Source organism: Rhamphochromis sp. 'chilingali' (assembly GCF_963969265.1).
Source record: "Rhamphochromis sp. 'chilingali' genome assembly, chromosome: 4".
Taxonomy (NCBI): Eukaryota; Metazoa; Chordata; class Actinopteri; order Cichliformes; family Cichlidae; genus Rhamphochromis; species Rhamphochromis sp. 'chilingali'.
The window spans coordinates 35,136,626-35,159,156 of NC_137948.1; the positions used below are offsets into that span (position 1 = coordinate 35,136,626).

At 40.2% G+C, this 22,531-nt stretch overlaps 1 protein-coding gene across 1 annotated transcript in view; it reads right to left on the reverse strand.

Annotated features, from left to right (window-relative positions):
• Positions 1-296: 296 nt before the first annotated feature.
• The window catches only part of LOC308395317 (serine protease 1-like), a gene marked incomplete at both ends in the record, with an annotated part of 120,501 nt that continues 98,266 nt past the window's right edge, over positions 297-22,531 (reverse strand). Inside the window, 5 exons of the mRNA XM_080880118.1 lie at positions 297-455; positions 536-678; positions 976-1,037; positions 1,487-1,660; positions 1,755-1,950. Coding sequence (XP_080736244.1) covers positions 297-455; positions 536-678; positions 976-1,037; positions 1,487-1,660; positions 1,755-1,950 — 734 coding nt within the window. The remainder of the gene's footprint in view (positions 456-535; positions 679-975; positions 1,038-1,486; positions 1,661-1,754; positions 1,951-22,531) is intronic.

The following is a 22,531-nucleotide window of genomic DNA, read 5'->3' on the forward strand; positions in this document are numbered from 1 at the left end:
GAAGAAGCCACAAATGTGATGGAAAGACCAAATAAAATAAAGTACAAATTCCTTACATTTGTACTTTACTGTAGTAATTGTACTTAATATCATCTGGCAAAAATGACCCAACAACCTTCATGCAAACTTCACAGTTTCTGAACAACTGAATGATCTACTTGATGCCTGAAACTACATTGAAAACACACATGACATATTTATATTTTAACAATCGAAAGTTCACATGTAGAAACAATTCACACCGAAGCAGCTTCTTGCAGAGCGGACTGTTTATTTTGAATGTTATTTTAATTTTATTATTTTCCATTACTCCGTGTAATGACTTGATTTATCCAACCAATGTAAGAGCAGACCTTCAGAGAAATAGTTGGTCCGGTACAGGCAGGTTCACAACCACCAACATGCACACCATGAATCTTGTTGTTTTTGGCCATCACTCCACCACCAGAATCACCCTGAGAGAGAAAACATAAATATTTTGTACCAAAACATCTGATAATGATACAGATAAAATGTTGGCAGCATGGTAACTCACCTTACATATGTCCACTCGAGGTTCTTTGTAACACATCGTGTTTCCATTTGGCCATAAGAATGCTGAATTACATGGATGGAGGTTAAGCTCACACTCAACAACATGCATCTTTGCACACTGGAGATGAGGCGGTTCATCAGGGACTAGAGAAAAAAGGAAAATAACAAATGCTACTGCATGTTTCATGCAAGGAAATCAGCTATTGAAAGAAACATGCTTTGCCTCGTTTCTGGAACAAAATGTGTTCTTTAAAAGAAGCTGAGCAGCATTTAAAAAGGAGGGAAATTGACAGTATATCCACAAAAAAATGAAATAAATACTTTATGTCATCACAGTTTTCAAATAAAATGAAAAAGTAACTATAACAGGCACACAAGACAAAATCAAAGTATAATATAAACTAAAAAATTGTGAAATAATCAAAACAATACTGGTCTTACGTTTGTTGTAGTTTACATCAACCGTATAGCCACCATGGCCTGCAATCTGAATGACATCCATCCTACAAATTAAAAAATAAATAAAATTCCATCTCCATGTCTGCAGGCTGAGTATTTCCAGTTCACTCTAAGTCAGCTAATCTTTTCAGATTCAAACATTTTATTAAAACATTACATTTCCTTCCATTTCCTCATGCTCGTGTTTTATTGTCAGTTATTATAGATCATGGATGTAGCTCCTAAGCAGGTACCTAAAATCAAAACCAGAACCCTCTGCTCAATATTCAAGTCTCAGTTACATTATTGTTAATAAAGAAGCTCTGCAGTCACTAATGGGGGTTTGTAACTTCAAAAGCATGATGTCATTTTGTTCATAGACTACAGATGTTGCTACATTTTTTTGCTCTTCCTGGAAGTTTAAAAAACCAACCAACTAAACAAGAAAAATACATATTATGTCAACATATTCCAGAATTCAAACTTTACACTTAAAAGGTTACTCAAAACTCACTTTTTGCGACGTGTACATTTAGGGAAGACAACAGGCTTAATCTTATTCTCTGGTGGGTCGATTTTCAGAAGCATGATGTCATGTTTTCCTGTTTGGTCCTCAAAGATTTTGTGATCAATAATTGTCACCATTCTTCCTGGACCTGGATGAATTCCTACATATGCAGACATAGTCCTAAACAATGGAAATGGTAAAAGAACAAAATACCAGTAATGATTTTTGTCTCTGGACTGGTTTTTTTTAAATATGTGAAACAGTCATTTCTCACCATCCAGGTTGATCTTTCCAGCAGTGAGCTGCAGTTAGAACCCACTGGCTGTGGATCAGAGAGCCGCCACATAGATGATGGTAATGTGTTCCATGGGTCAGAGTTATGTGCACGTGATACAGACGATCATTTTTCTCACAGCTATGGTCGTGAAAGATTCTCTTGTGCAAATCCACCTCTGTGCACACCGTGAAACCTGAGAGAAGAGTAATATACTTACAGATGGTTGGCTTACCACCTGAACAACATATTGTGCAGCAACTATACTCGCAGTCCCAATTGTTCTGTTTCACAAACTCTTTGCCTTTTTCAGTGATATAGATGCAAAGCTCAGTGACAGTTATTTATTTGCTTCAGTAGCTCATTAGGGTCTGTCTCAAACTTTTTATAAAAGCAGTATAAAAAAAGCATGAAACATCAGTTGTTCAGTTAATGTGATATTGGCTCACTTGATATAACAATTTCTTTTCTTTTATTTGTCTTGTACATATCGTTATTGCACTTCCATAAGTGACAACATTGAACACCGATGTTTGACAGAAACGAATCCACAATGTCTCATTCACTCAGTACAAAACCTTGAGGCTGTTTTCCTGCCTTAGTGAACAAAGATATGAAATGCTATTTGATTATGAGTAAGCTCAAAATGAAGTTCATTGTTCTGTGACATACAGCTGTCTTACAGCCTTAAAACTTTTTGTGTGGGCCTCTTTCAGTGGTCACTTATTGCACTCTTAGTTGTTAATACTCAATATTCAGTTTTTCCCCATGCAGGTTAATCAGTCATGTTTGCATGGTTGTAAAATAAACATATTCATTGTTAATTATTGATAATCAATAAGTACATAACCTAAGAAGTTGTTTCACATCCTCCTGAATCATATCTTGATATTGTTACCTTTTTAATAATAGCACAACTTTAATCAATTGAATTCTTTCACCTCAGGTGTCTATTTCCAAATCCACTCTAAGCTTCTTCAGAGCGGTTGGTGTGTGTGTGTCCAGGTGGCAAAGACCTTAAGGTCAGATTTGTGATATTTGGCTGTATAAATTAAAATATGCATACTATGTGATGTGATTGCAGAGAGATTCAGATGGTGCAAGAGGAGATTTAATGGTTCATTACCTGGACACAATTTAAACTACCATTTATCACAACTACCACCACCATCACCCAGGACCTGAAGTGGGAGCCCACCATCACCTCCGTCATTAAGAAAGCCCAGCAGAGGATGTACTTCCTGAGGCAGCTGAAGAAATTCAACCTGCCAACACGGACGATGACGCAATTCTACACTGCAATCATCGAGTCCATCCTCACCTCCTCCATCACTGTGTGGTACGCTGGAGCCACTATCAGGGACAAACAGAGACTGCAGCGTGTTGTGCGCTCTGCTGAGAAGGTGATTGGCTGCAGACTCCCATCTCTGCAGGACCTGTACACCTCCAGGACACTGGGGCGTGCAGCTCGGATCACAGCTGACCCTTCTCACCCTGGACACAGTCTGTTTGACCTGCTCCCCTCAGGCAGGAGGCTCCGGTCCATTCGCACCAAAACCTCTCGCCATAAGAACAGTTTCTTCCCCTCTGCTGTCGGACACATGAACAATAACCGTATGACTGTTCCCACCACTAACACATGACCCTACGCTGTGTTCACTGCATCATTCCATGTTTGGCACTGATCACCACCTGCACTCATGTATATATCATGTATATATCTATCTACTTAGCACTTTTAATTCTTACTCTTATTTTTATTTTCATGTCTATTTAAACGTAATTTATAACAGTATGTTTGAACTGAAGCACCGCAGCAATTTCCTAATGTTGTAAACCTGCTCAACATTTGGCAATAAAACCCTTTCTGATTTCTGAACTAGCTTGTAGCAGTATTTCTCTCTTTCTCTTTCTTTCCCACACATGCATGAGCGTGCAGTGGCGTGTGAGCACCTACAGAGTTAGTTTTTCGAATATATTTCAAATATGGACCCAAATGCAGAACTCAGGAGACAAAGGATGAACTCAAAGATCAGCTTCAATGCAGTAGCAAAAAATACAAAAACACAGTGGCAGGGCAGCAGCAGGGAAACTGGATACTAGCAAAAGCAGGGAAACACTGAGGAAGGAAACAATACAGAGAGGGAGGACACAGCAACCAATTAAGACAAACTGAGGGAGTAAATACACAAGGAGCTCAGGACAAACAGGAGACACCTGGGAGGGCAGCTGAACCTAAATAAGAAAACGAGACAAGCGACGTAAAACTAAATAAAAACCACAAGAGACAACAGACTAACACAATAAGTAACTTGGTGTGCAAGAACAGAAACACAGACGTGACACAGAACGCAGGACAATGGAGGAAAATAAACTCACTGAACTATTTTTACAAATTACAAAAGGAGATAGTCTGAGAAATAAGCTCGAGGCTACAAAATTCAAAGTAACCAGAACAAACTAAGCATAAAGATGAAAGGTGAAAATTTAAATCACAAATAAACTAAGAAACAAATTGAAACTATTTAATAATAACAGCAGTATCTTGGGCTACGTCCACACGTACCCGGGTATTTTTGAAAACGCAGATTTTTCTATGCGTTTGCACCTTTCGTCCACACGTAAACGGCGTTTTCGGTCACTGAAAACGGAGATTTTTAAAAACTCCGGCCAGGGTGGATATTTTTGAAAACTCAGTTTTTGCGTTTACGTGTGGACGAGAAAAATGGAGAAAACGCAGCGTCAAAGGTGTGCGCATTTTTTGACGTCACACTGTGCGCCAGGTTATTGTTTCGGTGAAATGAATTTCTACAATGGCGGACTTACACAAAATACCATTACTGTTCATTTTACTCTCTGCAGTGTTTAAATGCTTACACAGTTACTGTCCCTCCACACATAGGACTCAGTTCTGCTTCTATGCGCCATCTTTGTTTACTCTTTCCCACCCAGGCTGACTTCTGATTGGCCAACATTTCTACATGGATAGGAATATAGCGCCATCTGCTGCTTTGGCATGTTCCTAGCAGCGTTTTCCTTCGTCTTTGGCTTTTACGTGTGGACGGGATTAAAAAAAAAACGAAAACGGAAAATCTCCGTTTTCAAAAACACCCGTGTACGTGTGGACGTAGCCTTGTTTTGTGTTTCTGGCTTCTAGGGATTCTAGAAGTGGAAAAATGTACTTGATGGAAGGGAAGAGCAGTCATGCTGTCAAAATGTAAAGTAAAACATGAGTTGAATCTATTAATTTACACACTTTTCTTATTTGCCTTTCCATCATACTGTGTCATAATGTGCTATTTCTTCTCTGCTGTGCTGAATTTCACAATAGAAGACGACCATTTGGCAGCCACTGTGCAGAGCTGTGGCCCAACTCCAAATGTGACCAGAGCTCTTATCCATCCATTTAGTGGGTTTATCAGCAGTGATCAGTCCCATAGATATGGGCTAGTCGGGCTTTCTACACCTGCTAGTCAGTTCAGAAGGTTGTTATCATCCATTCAGATGGAGGATCACTAACAGGAGGATGGGAAGACTCCAGAATCCATTCTCACTGATCTCCGGTGGATACGGCAGTGTTTACAAGTGAGATGATTTAAATGGACAGCATTTATAGAGTGACTATAAAAAGTCAGCGAGTCTGTGTCTGTGCTGAACCATTTAGAATCAGGTTTTGAGTCAGGCTGCATTGAGTGTGGGACTTAAAAGCATTAGGCTTGAAGATGGTATGAAAATCTCTACTTACCTTCTACGCTATATTTTTGTTACTGATTTATTAATACATTTTACATTGTTTCTTTTGTTTATCAGTAGAGAGAACACAGATTTCAGAGGCGCAAAGAGAAGCACTGTTGCTTCATACTTAATACTTTAAAGCTGCATTAGGGGAAGACAAGAAGCAGAAGTACTTCCAGGCACAGCCACAGTGAGGGAGCAGACACCTTACACTGAGTTCGGTGCTGGACCAAGGCCAGGAAGATCGTGAAGGACCTCAGCCATCCCAACAACAGACTGTTCTCTCTGTTGAGGTCAGGAAAGCGATTCCGCTCCCTGAAGACCAACACAGAGAGACTGAGGAGGAGCTTCTTCCCGCAGGCGATACGGTCTCTCAATCACACCACCACACAGTACTGACCCACACATACAGTTCTTACACACACACTGGACTTTCTGGACTTTGGTTTTGCACAACACTGGTCACTATATTCTTCATTTCCGGTTAATACTTGTACAGCTGCTGTTATTGTGTATATATTTATTTATATTTAGATTTCTTCATACATTCTTATATAGTTCTATATTGTGTATTTTGTTGTACAGTTATTTTATTTTCAACTTTAATTTATATATTTATCTTTATCTTATTCTTCCCAGTTAAATTTACCCTTCATTCTAATTTGTGTTGTACAGTTATTTCATTTTTAACCTTAATTTATATTCTATTCCTTCCTAGTTAAATTTACCCTTTTTAATTTTTCATATTTATTTCCTATCTTATTCATAGCCTTTTCCTTTTTTTGTTTTCTTTAGGTCACGAGCAGTTGTCCAAGCATTTCACTACATATCGTACTGTGTATGACTGTGTACGTGACAAATAAAATTTGAATTTGTATTTGTATTTTGAATTTGTATTTGTATTTGAATTTGAGTTCAGAGAAGTCAGAATTTCAAGAAGCGTCTGAAACAGCTCAGGTTTGGAAAGAAGCCTTTTATGTTGGGTGTTATAAAAAATATACACATATTTATAATAACAACTATAATATTATTATAAATAGTAGTTATTCTCTTATTATTATAAATAAATATCAAACATTTCAGTTGATTTTCTATCACATATATTGTGTTAGCCCTGTGATAAACTGGCAGCCTGTCCTGCTTTTGCCCTGTGGCAGCTTCAACCTCCCACTGTCACGATCCTGGGTCTTTTGACCCAGCGTTTTAAGTTTTAGTTTATTTTTGATGTTTATGGTTTATTTTTAAGTTCATCAGGTTATCTAAGCTCATTTGTTTATTTAGATTCCTCTTGTGTCTTCTACCCCTGTGTTTTAGTCTCCCTTTGCCCTCTTATGTTATCAAGTTTATATTGTCTTGTCTGCGTCTCATGTTTCCTGTTTTATTTTGAAGGTCTGTGTCCTATTTCAGTGTAGTCAGCTTTGCTTCCTTTGTCTCCTTATGTCAGAGTAGTGTCAGCTGTTTCCCCATGTGTTTCCACTTCCCCCTAATCACCCTTGTGTGTATTTATTCTGTGTGTTTCTGTTCATTCTTTGTCAGGTTGTCTGTTGTTCCATGTCTCCAGGAGTGTCCATGTTTATGTTTTTGCAACGTTCAAGGTTTTGTTCTTTGCATTTAGTTTTCCCAGTTTACTTCTAGTTAGGTTCTTTCTTGTGTGCATCTGCCTTTTGTTTTTGTACTCGTTTATCAGCCACATTAAACGGCTCGCTTTTAACCTGACCGTGTTTTACCCAGCAGACATTTATTTCAGTGACTCTTTTGAATTTAACGGACTTTGGATTATTTCCTGTGCAGGAGGAGGAGAAGGAGGCTATTCGGGCTCAGATGACCCGGATAGCCACGGCTAACCCAAGGTTTCTGGATTTTCTTGCCTGATGATTTAAAGAACTTTGTTACTGCCTCAACCTCAGTAGTAATATAACTAGTTTAGGAGCATTTCACTTTTCTTTTGTGCTCTGAAAGACACAGAGGCTAATAGTTTTTAAAACAGAGTACCACAAACAACATGTATCCCTTTAGAAATAAACTTTTCTTGTGATACTTCTAAAAACCACATTCTTAACTAGCCACAATAGCACTGTATCGACCCCCCAATGTTCCTTTAATACACAGGTGTCAAACTCTGGCCCGCAGCCTAATTACATTTGGCCCGCGAAGCCATACCAAATTACTATTAGAGCTGGCCTACTGGTATTATACAGCTAATATATATATTGTTTAGTATTAAGCTTTGCTTGTTCCATATTCAGGTTTCCAGCAAAACTTATTTGAGTCCATAAGAAAATATTCATTCTTATATCTGGAGGAAGATTTTTTTTTCAATAAATATTAATGTTAGCCCACGACTTTGTTCCAGTTTTGAATTTTGGCCCACTGTGTATTTGAGTTTGACACCCCTGCTTTAATACAACCTATAATTGTCTAGTAGCCACACAAACGCACTGCAACAGTAAGACTTGATGATTAGACAGAGGGGGTTACAGGTAGGGCCCCAACAGTCAGCAAAACAAGTCATAAAACAATAAAAGCTGCATACTTATCAAGAGCATCCCAGCACACACATCCCAACTGTAGTTCCATAGTTTCCACCTTTTTTCTTTACAAACTGCTCTTTTCATCTCTCCATGTCAGAGGTCAACTGAAACCAAGTCCACCTATATAAAAACACCCCATCAGACACACAGTATTTTCCTCAGCACTTCACAACTTTCGCAAGGTATATCGTTTTAACTTTTTTTTTCGGACCCCGGACACAGCGCTGTGAGGTAGTTAGCACACAATTTGGCCATGTAGAAAGCATCGTTTGTTTGGAACGCGTCATCACTGTTCATAAGAGTTTAATTTAATCAAACCTCATTTCAGGATCTACGTGGCTCCTCATCACTCGCCGATTCATCATTTTATTTAAATATCTGAATTTTCAGAATGGTGATCCAAGCGGGACACAGAGGCTGCTAGTTTTAACGCACCAGAATGCCGCAAATATAAATAAAAGTCTGACTGTCCCGAGAGCCTAGCCGCAGCGACACCTTTCTTTCAAATGGATGCCTGCAGGTGCGTTGGAGCCGACTTTGCTACCCGCACAGAGCGTTTCTGACAGTCGGGCGCTGCTTATGCAATAAAGAAAAACAACAATACAGCATGTTTCTCTGCTCCAAGACATCCGCGGTCCTTTCACACGGTAAGCATGTCTGTTATACCCAGCGCATAAATGTCTGTATGTCAGCGCTGATTAAACCCTGTTTAAAAAAAAAGAAAGAAAAAAAGAAATGTTTACGTGGAGGCTGTTGGCTCATTGGTGTCAGATGAACTTTTTTTCAATCACTGCACTGAGGGCATTAAAATAAATACAGTAACCATGAAAATAAGTTTTGTTGATAAAATACATTTCTTGAAACCGTCCATTGTTTTGTCCGAACTCTAAACACTGAATCCAATTTTCAAACTAAAAGCAGTGCTTTCAAAATTTACACTAAAGCAAAAAACCTACAAGAACAAAAAATAAACAAAATAAAATTATAGTACATAGTGACATATGTGTTTTATTTCTCATAACACATCATTTCCATCTTGTCTTCAGTCCTGCATTTTTATACTTCTAAGACCAAACTGAAAACTAAACTCTTCATATTCACAAACACTATTTGTTTCAGGATTTCATCATGATTCATTTTCCATATGAGGCAGTGCTTTCAAATTACTTTTGAAGTAGTACAGAGAAATTACTCTTCTCCTCTTCTTTTAAATTGCATCAATATTTTCCAACTGAGCAGTAAAAGGACACGGAAGTCAAACATGAAGCATCAACGTGATGTTTAGATGTCGATTAATATTACAATAAGAGACTAAAGTAACTCGCTTTGAACACTTCAGTTTTCTCTCTTGATGCTGCTGTTTGTTTCCTCCTCCACTTGTATTTTTCTGCACTTCAGTGAATGTGCATAGCGCCCTCTGTTGTATGTTTGGGAGAACTGCACTGCACTGTCATCAAATGAAACTGTGCAGAGGTGGAAAATGAGCAAAGGAAGCACATCAACTGAAGAAGCTTCTTGGATCAGAAGTTAAACATCATCCAGAACCTTAAAGAAGTAAAGTCGCTTTCTTTCCAGGCTCCTTAGACAACCATGACCTGGATGACTGAGAACCTACAAACACACATGAGCAGCAGTTTATTTAATGTGGACCTGAGCAGTGCCCAAACCAACAACCAAACAATTTTTATTGGACCCTACTTCAGCCAATCAGCAGTCTTTATCTGTTTCAGCATCAAACACAAACCACACCTTGAAGAGAGGTGACAAATCCACAAACACCTTCAAATGTAAACACACATCACACATGATGAACATGGATCCTAACATAGTTGATACTTTTTTTTGTAAAGCCTGATACTAAATGTATGCAGGCCACCTGAACTGCTTTGTCTCGAGTGCCGCCCACTGGGTTGGTCACTAGAACTGTGTGTTGCCATCACTGGAGCCGTGGTTGGTCTTTTAGATTATTTAGACTGGGACTGTTTTTTGTTGATTAGGCGGCATGGTGTCCTGACGGCTGCCTCTGTTGTTTTTTTTCCCAGGAGGAGGAGAGTGGAGCACAGGTGGACAGCAGCCACGGAGCAGAGAGCACGGAGTTTTGGGTGAAGACATGACACAGGAGTCGAGGGAGCTCAAGAGATTATTGTGTTGTCTTATTTACTCCACTGTAAATAAAGAGCACTGTCCATCGCACGAGTCCTGCTTTTGGGTCCTCCTTCCCCACTTCACAAAGACTGAAACTAATTATACAGGTAATAATAAAGGAACCAAAAGTTCACATCTATAGCTTTAAATTTGGACAAATCTGTCAACACAACCATCATGAATAGAATAAAATACAAACAAACACTGAAACTAATGAAAAATTACACATGATATATGAACTGTGGAAACTAACTGAACAATAAAACTCAGAATAAACAAATTCAAACATTATATGAAAGGTATAAACTGATTTGCATCTTATTGATTTGCAGGCTCACTTTGCTCCGGGACTTGACGACTGGCCCAACCCGTACAGTCTTCGTCTCTTAATACTGAATGTTGAAAACTGATACTCATGGACACCTTATTTCAGCCTCTTTACTTTGCATAAGAGACCCAAAGCTTTACATCAACATGATGTTGTCTAGTGGACCAGCACGTCCATTACATGTTTTGCCGTTATTGCTGTTTGTTACGAGTTCAAATATTGAGGGTGAGCACAAAACAATAATGGTCCAGAAGAGCTTCGGTCAAACAATGTTTTTAATGAACACGTGCGTGGGGAGATGAACACTGCCCACAGACAGCATCGATCTCCGCCCAATGATACACAAGCAGTTGTTTTATACCATCAGGGTTTACTTTTATGACGCCCCCTCATGCGTCAAGCAGATACAACACAGGCATAAGTTTCAAAACCACAAATGTTCTGTTGACGACTTTGGACACATTTAAAAGGACATCTTCTCCGTCTGGAGGCCAGGTGCTTCCTATTAATCTTCTAACTCTCGCTTATCTCCTGGAACAAACTGTCCCTTAGGCAGACACAATTTTGCAGTCACAAGCTTTTGCAAACTATTATTTGAACTCTTACACCAACAACGCCGTTAAACTCGCCCTCCCAGAAGCCATCGTCCTCGTGGGTCTCTCTGCTCAGGATGGGGATGATGGCGCCTTCTGGGAACGACAGCTCATCTTCCGTTTGTCCCGCGTAGTCGTACAAAGCCTTTGCGAATGAAACTGCAACACAGACAGTGGCAACGAGGGTATTAAACAAAGCAGGAAATCAAAACTCCGATATTATCTGGTGGAGGCGGATCTCACTCCTCGAGTCTCCGTTGACGGAGCCGGTTGGGAGTTCGGTTTCAGGTTCGGTGGAGTTGCTGGAGGAATGGGATCGGGCGTCCAGCGCGGCCAGCGACTGCAGCATGCTCAGCAGGCTATTGAAGGAGGGCAGCTGCAGGTATTTCTCCGGGACGTAGCCCACCTGTCCGCTACGGTTTCTGGCCTGGAAACACAGACAATGCACACAGACGATGACAACAGCCAAAAATGTTTCAACAGGAAACTCCTAATGAGAAAAAATAAAGTCAGATGTAAAGAGTAGGGCTGTAACAATATCACTGCATTGTCGCCAGAATTTAATAACAGCCACAAAGAGAATAATAGGAGAGCTTTTGTTCGCTCTTCCTGAATTAACGAGAAATCTAAAATCCTAAACAAGCCTCTGCTGAATTCATGAAGCTTGATTTCATGAACACCGGTGGCCTCCCCTTCCGCTGCTTACTTATTTTCATTCAGATTGAAAACACTCAGAGGTATTGGGATCTCTGTTGGGGCATGCTGTGGGGAATCACAGCACTAAAACAGATCTATATAAATGATATTGCTCACATTTTTATGTATGATTATATTCATTAAAATAAATATCCCATTAAAACACTATATCTGTATATGAAAAGATAATCACCTAAGTAAATACACATAAAATATTGGCTCAACACGTGGAACATTTGCACAATGGCTCACAGGAAAGCCAGACTTACACAATAAACAAAAGTAAAACAGCAACAATGCACAATGTTCCTTCAGGGAAATGATCTGAAAACAACCACACACAAAGTACACAATGACTACACACCAGCAGCTCTGCAGAGGCGTTTATAAAAGAATGACTTCACACAATGATGGGAGCATCCACAGCTGACATTTCTACATTTAAGTAGACACCACTGACCACCCGAAAAATGTCCTCAAAGACTTCTCAAATTTTCTCCCAAAGGTCCAGGAGCAACTTTGTAACAGTCTGTGACAAACAAAGTGAAAATGATAACTAAGTAGCTGGGAGATCATCAAATTAACATTTTATATCCATGACCAGGTCACTCCGCAGATCTCAAACTGATCAAGAGTCCACGAACCGCTGTTAAAAAGCAGAAGCTGACAAACTGTGATCAAACCGGAGCGCTGCTGAGGCAGGATTGGATCACCATCAATCAGGATTTGGTCCAGATTTTCAGTAGCTGCACTTAAGGTATGAATTAAAAACTGCCTCAATCATGAATTATTGCATTCACAAACTTGGGTGCCATGCCCGCCCACCTGCCTGCCCGGCTGCGTGACGAGAATCTCCCATCAGCCCTTTACGGCTGCGGGGCCAAAAAAACGAAGCAGAGAACTGTGTATTTGTACATTTTTTGATTTGTCTTTATGTTCAGCAGAGCTTCTACCACCCAGGCCAACCTGACCTGCCTCAATGCACCGCACGCATTTTAGTTGAATTATTCTAATTCCTGAAGCCACATCAGTTCAACTGATCCCAGAGAAACACTAAAACGTCCAGTAGATAGTCTGTACCGGTGCGAGGTCTTATAAAAACTGAAACTAAATGTTTGTCAAACAGTCTAAGAGCCAGAGAGTGAACTAATACACAAAACAACCAACCCTCAAACATGAGAGTGCATCTGCTACATAACTGTGTTTGTGTTATTTTTGTACCTTGACCCAGTCCTCCATGTCGCCATCATCGATGCCCTCCAAGATTTCCTGCTCCTCGATGGTCAGCTCGTCTGGCTGAGAAGCCTGCAGACAGACAAACACGTTCATTCAAATTAAAGCTGCGATGTAACAGTTTAACCATCTTCATTTCACCCGTGATGTATATTTTTCAAATACCGCCACACTGGTGAACGGACAAAAATGCTCACTGTGGCTTCAATAACATCAGCCAGAACACTGAAGAAAACACTGAGACCATGCCTGCATTTATACCACACTTTACTCAGGACTCAGGTAATATAAAACAACTAATACTCCAAAGCAGCACAAAACTCAGACTTACACTAGAATTTCTGTACAAATTCAGAGAGCAGGTGTTTTAAACCTGGACACAGAATCATTAGTGCCACAAAGTTTGGGGAAGTAAATCTAAATGGGGGTTAAACACGACTGGAACTGATTAAAAACAGCCAAAACAAAAAGTGGCTTCACTTCAAAGTCAGAATTATAATTGGTGACATGTTAAAGATCCACGTCCAATCCAAATATTTAAATCATGTGTGGAGAGGTTAACCGTATTTACATCTTAATAGATTTTATGACGACATCCATCCAGCAGGGATGGAGGAAATCCCAGCCAGCTTTGTAGGCTAACACAGAGAGCATCCACATTATAATGCACCACACAGACGGCAGACTTCAACCACACTTTCAGAAAATATAACAGGAATGAGTCTCCAGCTGTCTGCGTCAGTAACAGAAGCTTTAATCTAACAAGTTTGTCTTTTAATGAAGGAGGAACCTGGAGAGAACCACAGAGGCACAGGAGAGCATGACAAGACACTTAAAAAGATTTAAATATTAATCATATAATTACCAGAAAATATGGTTAAACCTACAGAATCTTAAAAATACTTTTCCTTTCACTTCCAGCTGTTTTATGTATTCTGCATGAAAATGAGGTTTACGGAGGACAGAAAGTGTAACTCTGCAAGTCACTGTTCTTCTAAAAACACATTTTTTGTGGCTCCTGAATCTTCATCCATCAATATCCAGCTACACCAGCTTCCTGCATTTTCTAATAATGACTGCTTCTGTAACTCCCAACACGCACTCCCCGTGCCTCGAGCCTCTACACGTATTTTAAAGAGTTGTGAATACAGAAAGCGCAGAGATGCTGCAACAGCAATCAAACAGTGTTTTTTTCCAGAGCAGCGACACTGATTGTTTAGAAGACTAAACTCAGACTCGACTCGCTGCAAACACATGAGGCTTTGTAGATGTCACCATTTCTCTGGGCGCTGACCGACTCATCGGCTACGACCCTGCTTAAGCGTGTGTCGTTACCTTGTAGGAGTAGAGCACTTTGCAGGTGAGTGGATAGTTTTTCAAGGTGCTGGAGGGGCTGGAGCTGCTGTCATCCAACACTCCATCTCCTCTTCATCCTCTCGCTCCAAATCTGCTGTTACCTACGGATGTTAGACCGACATCTGCGTTTAGGGCACAAATCTACAGCGCATATACTTCAAAACTACAGCACTGTGGAATTGGAGTTTTCGTCTTACGGAGAGTGAAGGATCGTGGGTACTGAGGTTGTTCCAGCGCTCGTTCTCCAGCTCCTCCATCACCTGGTTCATCGCACTCTTCAGCCACGTTTCAACCGGGACTCCCGCCTCCCTTAGCAGGTCCAGCTGGGCCTCGGCTTTCGCTTTCACCGTCTAGCAGCAAAAAAAATAAAAAATAAAGGTGAGTTAAAGACCACCAGACTTTCACAACCCACTGACAAGCCCCCCACCCCCCAAAGAATAAAGAAAACACAATGAGATTAGTATGAAAATAAAATAAATACTTAATGTGTTTTAAACACCTCTGCTCTCTTCTAACAGAACATTAATCCTTTAAATCTGTCACTTCCCCTTTCAAACCAGCAGGTGCCGCACTGGGGCAACTTTAAATAAGGAGAAACTGATTCAGAAGATGGAGAAATCGCTGATCTAGAAGTTCAAAGGTTACCTCTGCCCTCCGGAGACTCTGCCTGGCCACCTCCATCTTGATCTCCAGCTCGCTGTTGCTTGGCTCCGAAGCTTCCTGGGTCCCGTACTCCTCCAGGGCCTGAAAACAAAACAATTACAACTATTGTGGTGACGTATACAAAGGAACACATGGAATAGATGGAAACGGTCCAACAATAAAGCGATCAACATAACCAGGGACATCTGGAAACAGGTCGCTGCACGAGCTGTGCTCACCTATCTTAAACCAGCTTTCGCAATAAACCAGTGAGACGGAGCTCTTATCAATTTTATCCTTTCATGCCACAGTAAAATATGGAGAAGTTTATGATGCCGAGGTTTATTATTATCATCCAGCTGACCGGCTTCGCTGCATTAAAGGCCAAATTCCAGTTTAATGGAAAAAAGTGACACATCAGTGCATTTTGTACACTTCCTGCAAAGATTTTGCAGGGATTGTGTGAGTAAGGGGTGACAAACCACATCAGAATAACTCCAAACCCAAACACAGACATAATACGCACGTTTAGATTCAGAGACTTAAACTTCCCAGAGGATTTCCTTCTCTTTGCAGAACGTCACACTCATCATGTCCAAAGGGTCATTTTGACTCCTCTGGAATTGTGAAAACTGTTAAATTAAAATCCCATGATCATCATATTTCATGACTTTTCCTTATATGGGTTTATTCATTATATAGTGAAAGCAAAAGCAACAAAAATTACCACCACTCATACCTTTAACTGCTGAGGATATCATTTTGATAGCATCGAAATTTATGTCAATGCCAATTTTATTTATAGAGCACATTTCATTACATGCAAAATGTGCTTAAACAGAAGAGGCTCAAGGCAGTGAGAACAAGAAAATAAAATTTAAAATAGAGATTGCAAATGCATTTTGATTAGAAGGCTGCAGTAACATGAGCCAGAGCTACCCAGACATGACTGATGGGTAAATATATTGCCTCAACTGCTGCTGTTGCAGGATGGGGGCAGGTCTAGCATTACATTTTTTCTCAATATGAAAACATGGACTAATTTTAACATATTTTTAAATCCACAGATTCTCCAAAAAAGCTACAGGATCTATTTTTAACAATAGAGGGCTCAACAAGTAATCTGTAGCTCTAAAACTAGCAGATTTTTACACCCTAAAAGAAAATTTAAACATCAACTTTGTGGGACTTTTTTTTAAGGTGCTTTATGTTTAAAACCGGAATTTGCCAATTTTTTTGCTTAGCTTTATGAATCTAACAAAACACAGAAAAGTTGTTTCTGTTGTGAAACAGCAGATGGTGCTACGCTGGCACTGACCGGATTGTAACAGATGGACTTTCAGGACGTTTCTGTGTCGAACAGCCACCCAGTCAGATCGTCTCTTACACAACAAGAAAAGAACATGCTTATGTCATTACAATAAAGAAAACCTATCTCCTATGTGTATCTGCTGTTTTAAATATAACATCTTATTTGACTGACTGATTGATTCGATTTGAACTAATTTGGTTACTGGATCGCTGTGAATAATGATCACACGCTTTACTCGGAGCACAAGGACCAGTGTTACCTGCTGTGTTTTCAAATATCCACACCGTGCTTTAATCATTTACATACACCATGCGTAACTTAATTCACTGCACGGTGTCTGGACTGTTACACCACGTCAGCATTATAAACCCTTTCTTAGTCGTCTTATGAACGACATGGTTATATTTGTTTCAATTTTCTTCTAATCAATAAAAATATAATTAAACAATTTCAGGGGGAGGCAGGGGAGGCTCTCCACCACTAATGTTTTCTTTAGGAACAGGCTGCTGCTTGTTTGACTTCCAATGAAAACAACACCAGCGTTTGCAGTTTGAACAAATTGTCTAGTGTTGTCCGGCGGGGCAAAGGAGAAAAGGAGCGACGGAGCTGGGCGGCAGAATCTGACTCTTTTACATCCACGAACGGGAGTCGTAACACATCGCTTGGCAGACCTGCGGCGTCACCTTACAGCCTGATAGGAAAATATTTTTGGACCAAAGCTGACATTTACATTAATTTTTATAGTGGGCAAAGAATCCAATAAAAGCCAAATGTGGCTGTAAAATGATTTAAAATAGACTTAAGGCCACAAGGAGACACTGCGGGCTTCATGAGCAGGTGCACCTGAATTGCACCCATGTCTGCAATGGGACTCGTAAAGGAGTTTCGGATGTGTATTTTATATACGCATATCTACTTTTATCAGCTAAAGTGCAGCTCTCAGGGCAGATTTTGACCACAGCAGAGGTTTCAGACCTGAACTGGCACTGAAAAACAATCCAGACAGTCAAGTTGAACTGAGAAATCCATAAAGCTGAGAGCGTAACGGATGCAAAACAGTCGGAGGGAAGAAAAGAAGGAAGGAAGGAAGAATTTAGCAACTCTGGAAAGTTATCTCAGCAGCATCATTTCACCAGCCATATTGTGGCAATCATGAGGTGAACAGCAGCATTTGATTTTCTGTAAACTTCTTACCTAACTTTATAGGCCTGTTACATGTTGCATGACCTGTTGCACAGGGCTATCATGTAGAAAGGGAGGTTCAGACCTGCGGGTGTTTTATAAAATAAAAATCCTGGGTCATTCCACACACACATGACCCCACATGACCCCGTTACAATCAGCTGAATATATATGTGTAATAACTTTAGTACATTTTTATGAATTATAGGCGCAGAAAGTGCATAGTGGTGGGTTGAAATGTAAAACTTTTTCAACTGCGCTATTGAAGATTCATAATTTTATAAGTACAGGAGATATCTATATGAAATTAACAGGGCTGGAAAAACACATTAAAGCTCTGGTAAAAAACAAACAAACAAAAAAACTGCAAATAATCAACTTTAACCCACATGCCACAATCTAAAGCCAAAATCTTGTTTCCTTTAATCAACTTTGAGTTGTTTCAAGTAGTTTCAAACAGCAATCCTGCACCAATTTAATCTCTATGATGTGGAGAAACAGAAGCAAACATCGGTGCTGCCGGATGTTTTGTGTGTTTTCTATTAATTCACCGGCGAATACAGCATTTTGAGTAAAACTCTCAAAGCTCTTAACATGTGTGCTACCAAGTGAGTGCAAATGAAACTTCTCCATATTTATACCAGGATCATCTTCTAGCTGCCATCTGTCAGATATCAGTTAGGTAGATTTTGCCTGATGCTGCTGAATGGATTTTGATGGCCTCTAAAATGACTGAAATAGACCAGGTAATCACAGATAAAGAAGACTGCAGATACTCTGTCTCTTTTCATAACCTTATGGCTCAAGATGAATAAACAACAAGTGTTTGGACTTCTAAAACGAGGCGAAACTCTTTGATTTAAAGCACAAGACAAAACGAGAGCTTGGAAGCAAAAGTAAATGGAAAACAGTGACAGTCTTTTCCAGATTACTGTGTCTGTATCTTGTCTTATAATCACAGGTCATTTAGCAGTGAGGACAATGAGTTGAGACAATCTTTAAAGCACGCGTTTATCTGTTTACACTTCCTGGAAGTGTGTGATGACAGAAATTAAGTTCAGAGGAATAAGTGTGTGGTGTGCATTAACAATAAAAATGGAAAATGTCATTATATTGTGCAGATATTCCTCTGTGTTTAGGACAGCGACTAGTTAAGATATGCTTTTTAAAAAAAAAAAAAAAAAAAAATATATATATATATATATATATATATATATATATATATATATATATATATATATATATATATATATATATATATATATATATATATATATATAGAAGCCACTGACATAAAGACAAGAAAGCTCCTTACCATGCATGGAGGGTTTCACCCCAAATCCAGCACCCTGAGGCTGTACGCTAAGCGGAAGGAAGGGGGCCGGGGACTGGTGAGTGTCAGCACCACAGTCCAGGATGAGACAACGAACATCCAAGAATACATTGGGAAGATGGCCCCAACTGACCGAGTGCTCAGTGAATACCTCAGGCAGCAGAAACCCAAGAAAGAGGAGGGAGACGAGGAACCATCATGGAAGGACAGGCCCCTGCACGGTATGTACCACCGGCAGATAGAGGAGGTGGCTGATATCCAGAAATCCTACCAGTGGCTGGACAAAGCTGGACTGAAAGACAGCACAGAGGCACTAATCATGGCAGCACAAGAACAAGCTCTGAGTACAAGATCCATAGAGGCTGGGGTCTATCACACCAGGCAAGACCCCAGGTGCAGGCTGTGTAAAGATGCCCCAGAGACAATCCAGCACATAACAGCAGGGTGCAAGATGCTAGCAAGCAAGGCATACATGGAACGCCATAACCAAGTGGCCGGCATAGTGTACAGGAACATCTGTGCCGAGTATAACCTGGAAGTCCCGAGGTCAAAATGGGAGACGCCCCCAAGGGTGGTGGAGAATGACCGAGCTAAGATCCTGTGGGACTTCCAGATACAGACGGACAAAATGGTGGTGGCTAACCAACCGGACATAGTGGTGGTAGACAAACAGAAGAAGACGGCCGTAGTGATCGATGTAGCGGTTCCGAATGACAGCAATATCAGGAAGAAGGAACACGAGAAGCTGGAGAAATACCAAGGGCTCAGAGAAGAGCTCGAGAGGATGTGGAGGGTGAAGGTAACGGTGGTCCCCGTGGTAATCGGAGCACTAGGTGTGGTGACTCCCAAGCTAGGCGAGTGGCTCCAGCAGATCCCGGGAACAACATCGGAGATCTCTGTCCAGAAGAGCGCAGTCCTGGGAACAGCTAAGATACTGCGCAGGACCCTCAAGCTCCCAGGCCTCTGGTAGAGGACCCGAGCTTGAAGGATAAACCGGCCGCAGGGGCGTGCTGGGTGTTTTTTTTAATTTTTTTTATATATATATATATATATATGTACTGAAGTGCAAATTAAAAGTTGAGGTTGTGCATTTAATTAGGAAGATAAACAGTCTGATAAAGTCGGAACAAACACGAGCTGGAACTAGTCCCACGGTGAGGAAATGAGACGACACATCTGTAAATAAAAACTAAAAATGGGAAATAATCTAAGTTCCTGTGCAGGGCAAGGAGTACAGTACAAAGTTCACTGTTCTGCCTTCAGGCTCATAGTTCAGACTAACAAAGATAAAGACCAATCACGCAGGACTTATTATGTTTCCTGCTTTGACTTCTTACCCAGACTGTTCCATAATGTGTGTGCAGTACTTTTGTGATTAAAATCTATTTAAATTAGTTGTTTATTTCAGTGCAGACAGATTATTGACACTCAAACAATGGAGCTACTTTGTCTGTTACTTACAATTTTTTAGAAAATTAGAAAAATTAGAAAATTTTTTCCTGCTTGTGTATCAATTTAGAGGAAAGGTCATCACCCAGCTTCTCAAGCTTCATACTCCAGTGATCATGAATGTCTAAAAAAAAAAAAAAATCTTTTCTGCATCTGGTATTGTTGAGATGTTTAACTCTGGACCAAAAAGGTGGATCTGCTCTGCCTAAAGCCGCTTTGAGCATCAAGGTCCTGAGCCGAGTCCAGTCCGGGCTTTTGTGGCCACGGCCAGCTCAGCTTTCAGGATGCCCGTGAGCTGCTTGTTCCACTCGTCTGATTTTGTATTGATTGTTGTCTAAACAAATTAATCTGTCATCTGTTGAGCTTTGTTCCACTTCTCAACAATCTCCTCTGATCTGTGTTCATTACAGCATTTTACCTGTGGTTTCCAACCTGTGCAGTTCAAACCTGAAGGATCCACATTTCACTTCACTTTTCTGTAGAAATTGATTTTCCGGTAAACTGATTAACACCTCCTGCCAACTAAATTAGTCAAACACGAACCTTATTTTATGCTACAAAATTTGTATTAAAAGCAACCCAAACACTTTGAGATTTGGATTTTAATAGTTTCAAAAATTATTCTTCAAGTTTTACTTGAACATTTTAGAGAAATCATGTTAAGTTCAAAATTTTTAAGGTTGGGGATTTCATTCCATGCATAATAAATACGAGTTTATTTTCCCCAATAATCACTAAAAGCAATCGCATGTGATATTTTATGCATTTAATAATGAATAAAAAGAGAAAAACATCAGTATTTACCGTATCTGAGTCGACAGGCTGGAACATGAAGTCTGGTGCTTGCTGGAACGCCATGTTCTTCTGCACAAACAGCTGCTGTTGAAACTCCTGCAGAACCTGCATGCGTTTCAAGGGAACAGACAAAAATATACATATATACTTATTTAAGGTTTATCACAAGCTTACAAATCAGCCCATGTCTAAACCTGCATAATTAACACTTAGTAAAGCCTTTAGGGTTCAGGCTTGCTCCCTATTTAGTTTAAATTTCTTGCCCACATTTATTTCTATTTAAAATTAACTTTGAAAAAAAAAAAAAAGACCTCCAGCTGAATGAATTGTGGCCAGTGATCCGTGTAGCTTTGGGCCACATTTATAATTTTTTATTTTCCATTACTCTGTCAGTTTATTTCTGTTGTATTAAGTTATGTGATTTGCTTATAAAATGAACCCAAATCAGCTTTTTATTATTTTAAACAAGTCAAATAAAAGAAAACGCCAATAACAATTAAGAGAATGACCATAAAGCCGTTTCTGGTTACTATCAGCTGATCTGAATGCTGATGACCACTCTGGTGTTTGTGGTCACAGCCTGACATTAAAAACGTATCACAGGCTCGAGTTCACCGCCTGCCTATTTTCACACAGACTATTTTTAACTCTCCAGCTGCTGAAAGCTTAAAGAGACAGTTAACAAATTACATAACATATCACTGTAAGTAACACAGGTGAAGGTACAAACAGTTTTAATTCTAATTTCAGGTTTTTTCTAAAGCCAGCTAAAGCAGCCGGGGACTGGACCACAACCTGGACCACAAAGCTCTCTGCCCACCCGAGGGAGGACGAAGTACCTGTGTGGATATTTTAAGCTGAACTCATGGGGCACAGCTATTAGCTGTTCTGGAAAACAAAGAAACCTCCCCAGTACTGGTCCCAGGCTAGTAACTTTGGTCTTTTGAATTGTACTTAAGTTTGGCCCCTCATCAAGAACCAGTTGCCTTGGGGAGACCATACCAGGGGACAGCATAGCTTCTCCTCCTCAACTGCGATCATTCACAGAAAGGAAAGGAGCCAGTGTAGGTGGTTTGACTGGCATCTGAAATAGGAGGCCTCCAGAATGTCTCCTAGACGAGCTGGTAAGGGCAGACCAAACACACACTGGACACATTATGTATCTCGGCCGGCTCGCCGTGGTATCCCAGTATTCGCTGCCTGTCTGTTGTCAGACGCATTTGTGTGACCATAAATACCACTTAAGTGGGAAAAGGAACTTCTGGACATCTCTGCTTGGACTGCTGACTCAAGTGTCAAAAAATGATTTGATAGAGGAACTTGTATTGGAAAAAAGAGGAGCAGGGTATTGATCCCTGTTGATTTACCCGTCAGTCTACAGTCATACCTTTACCTATGACTAAAATCTGACACAAATGAGCATCTTCTGAAGGATGTCTGACCTCTG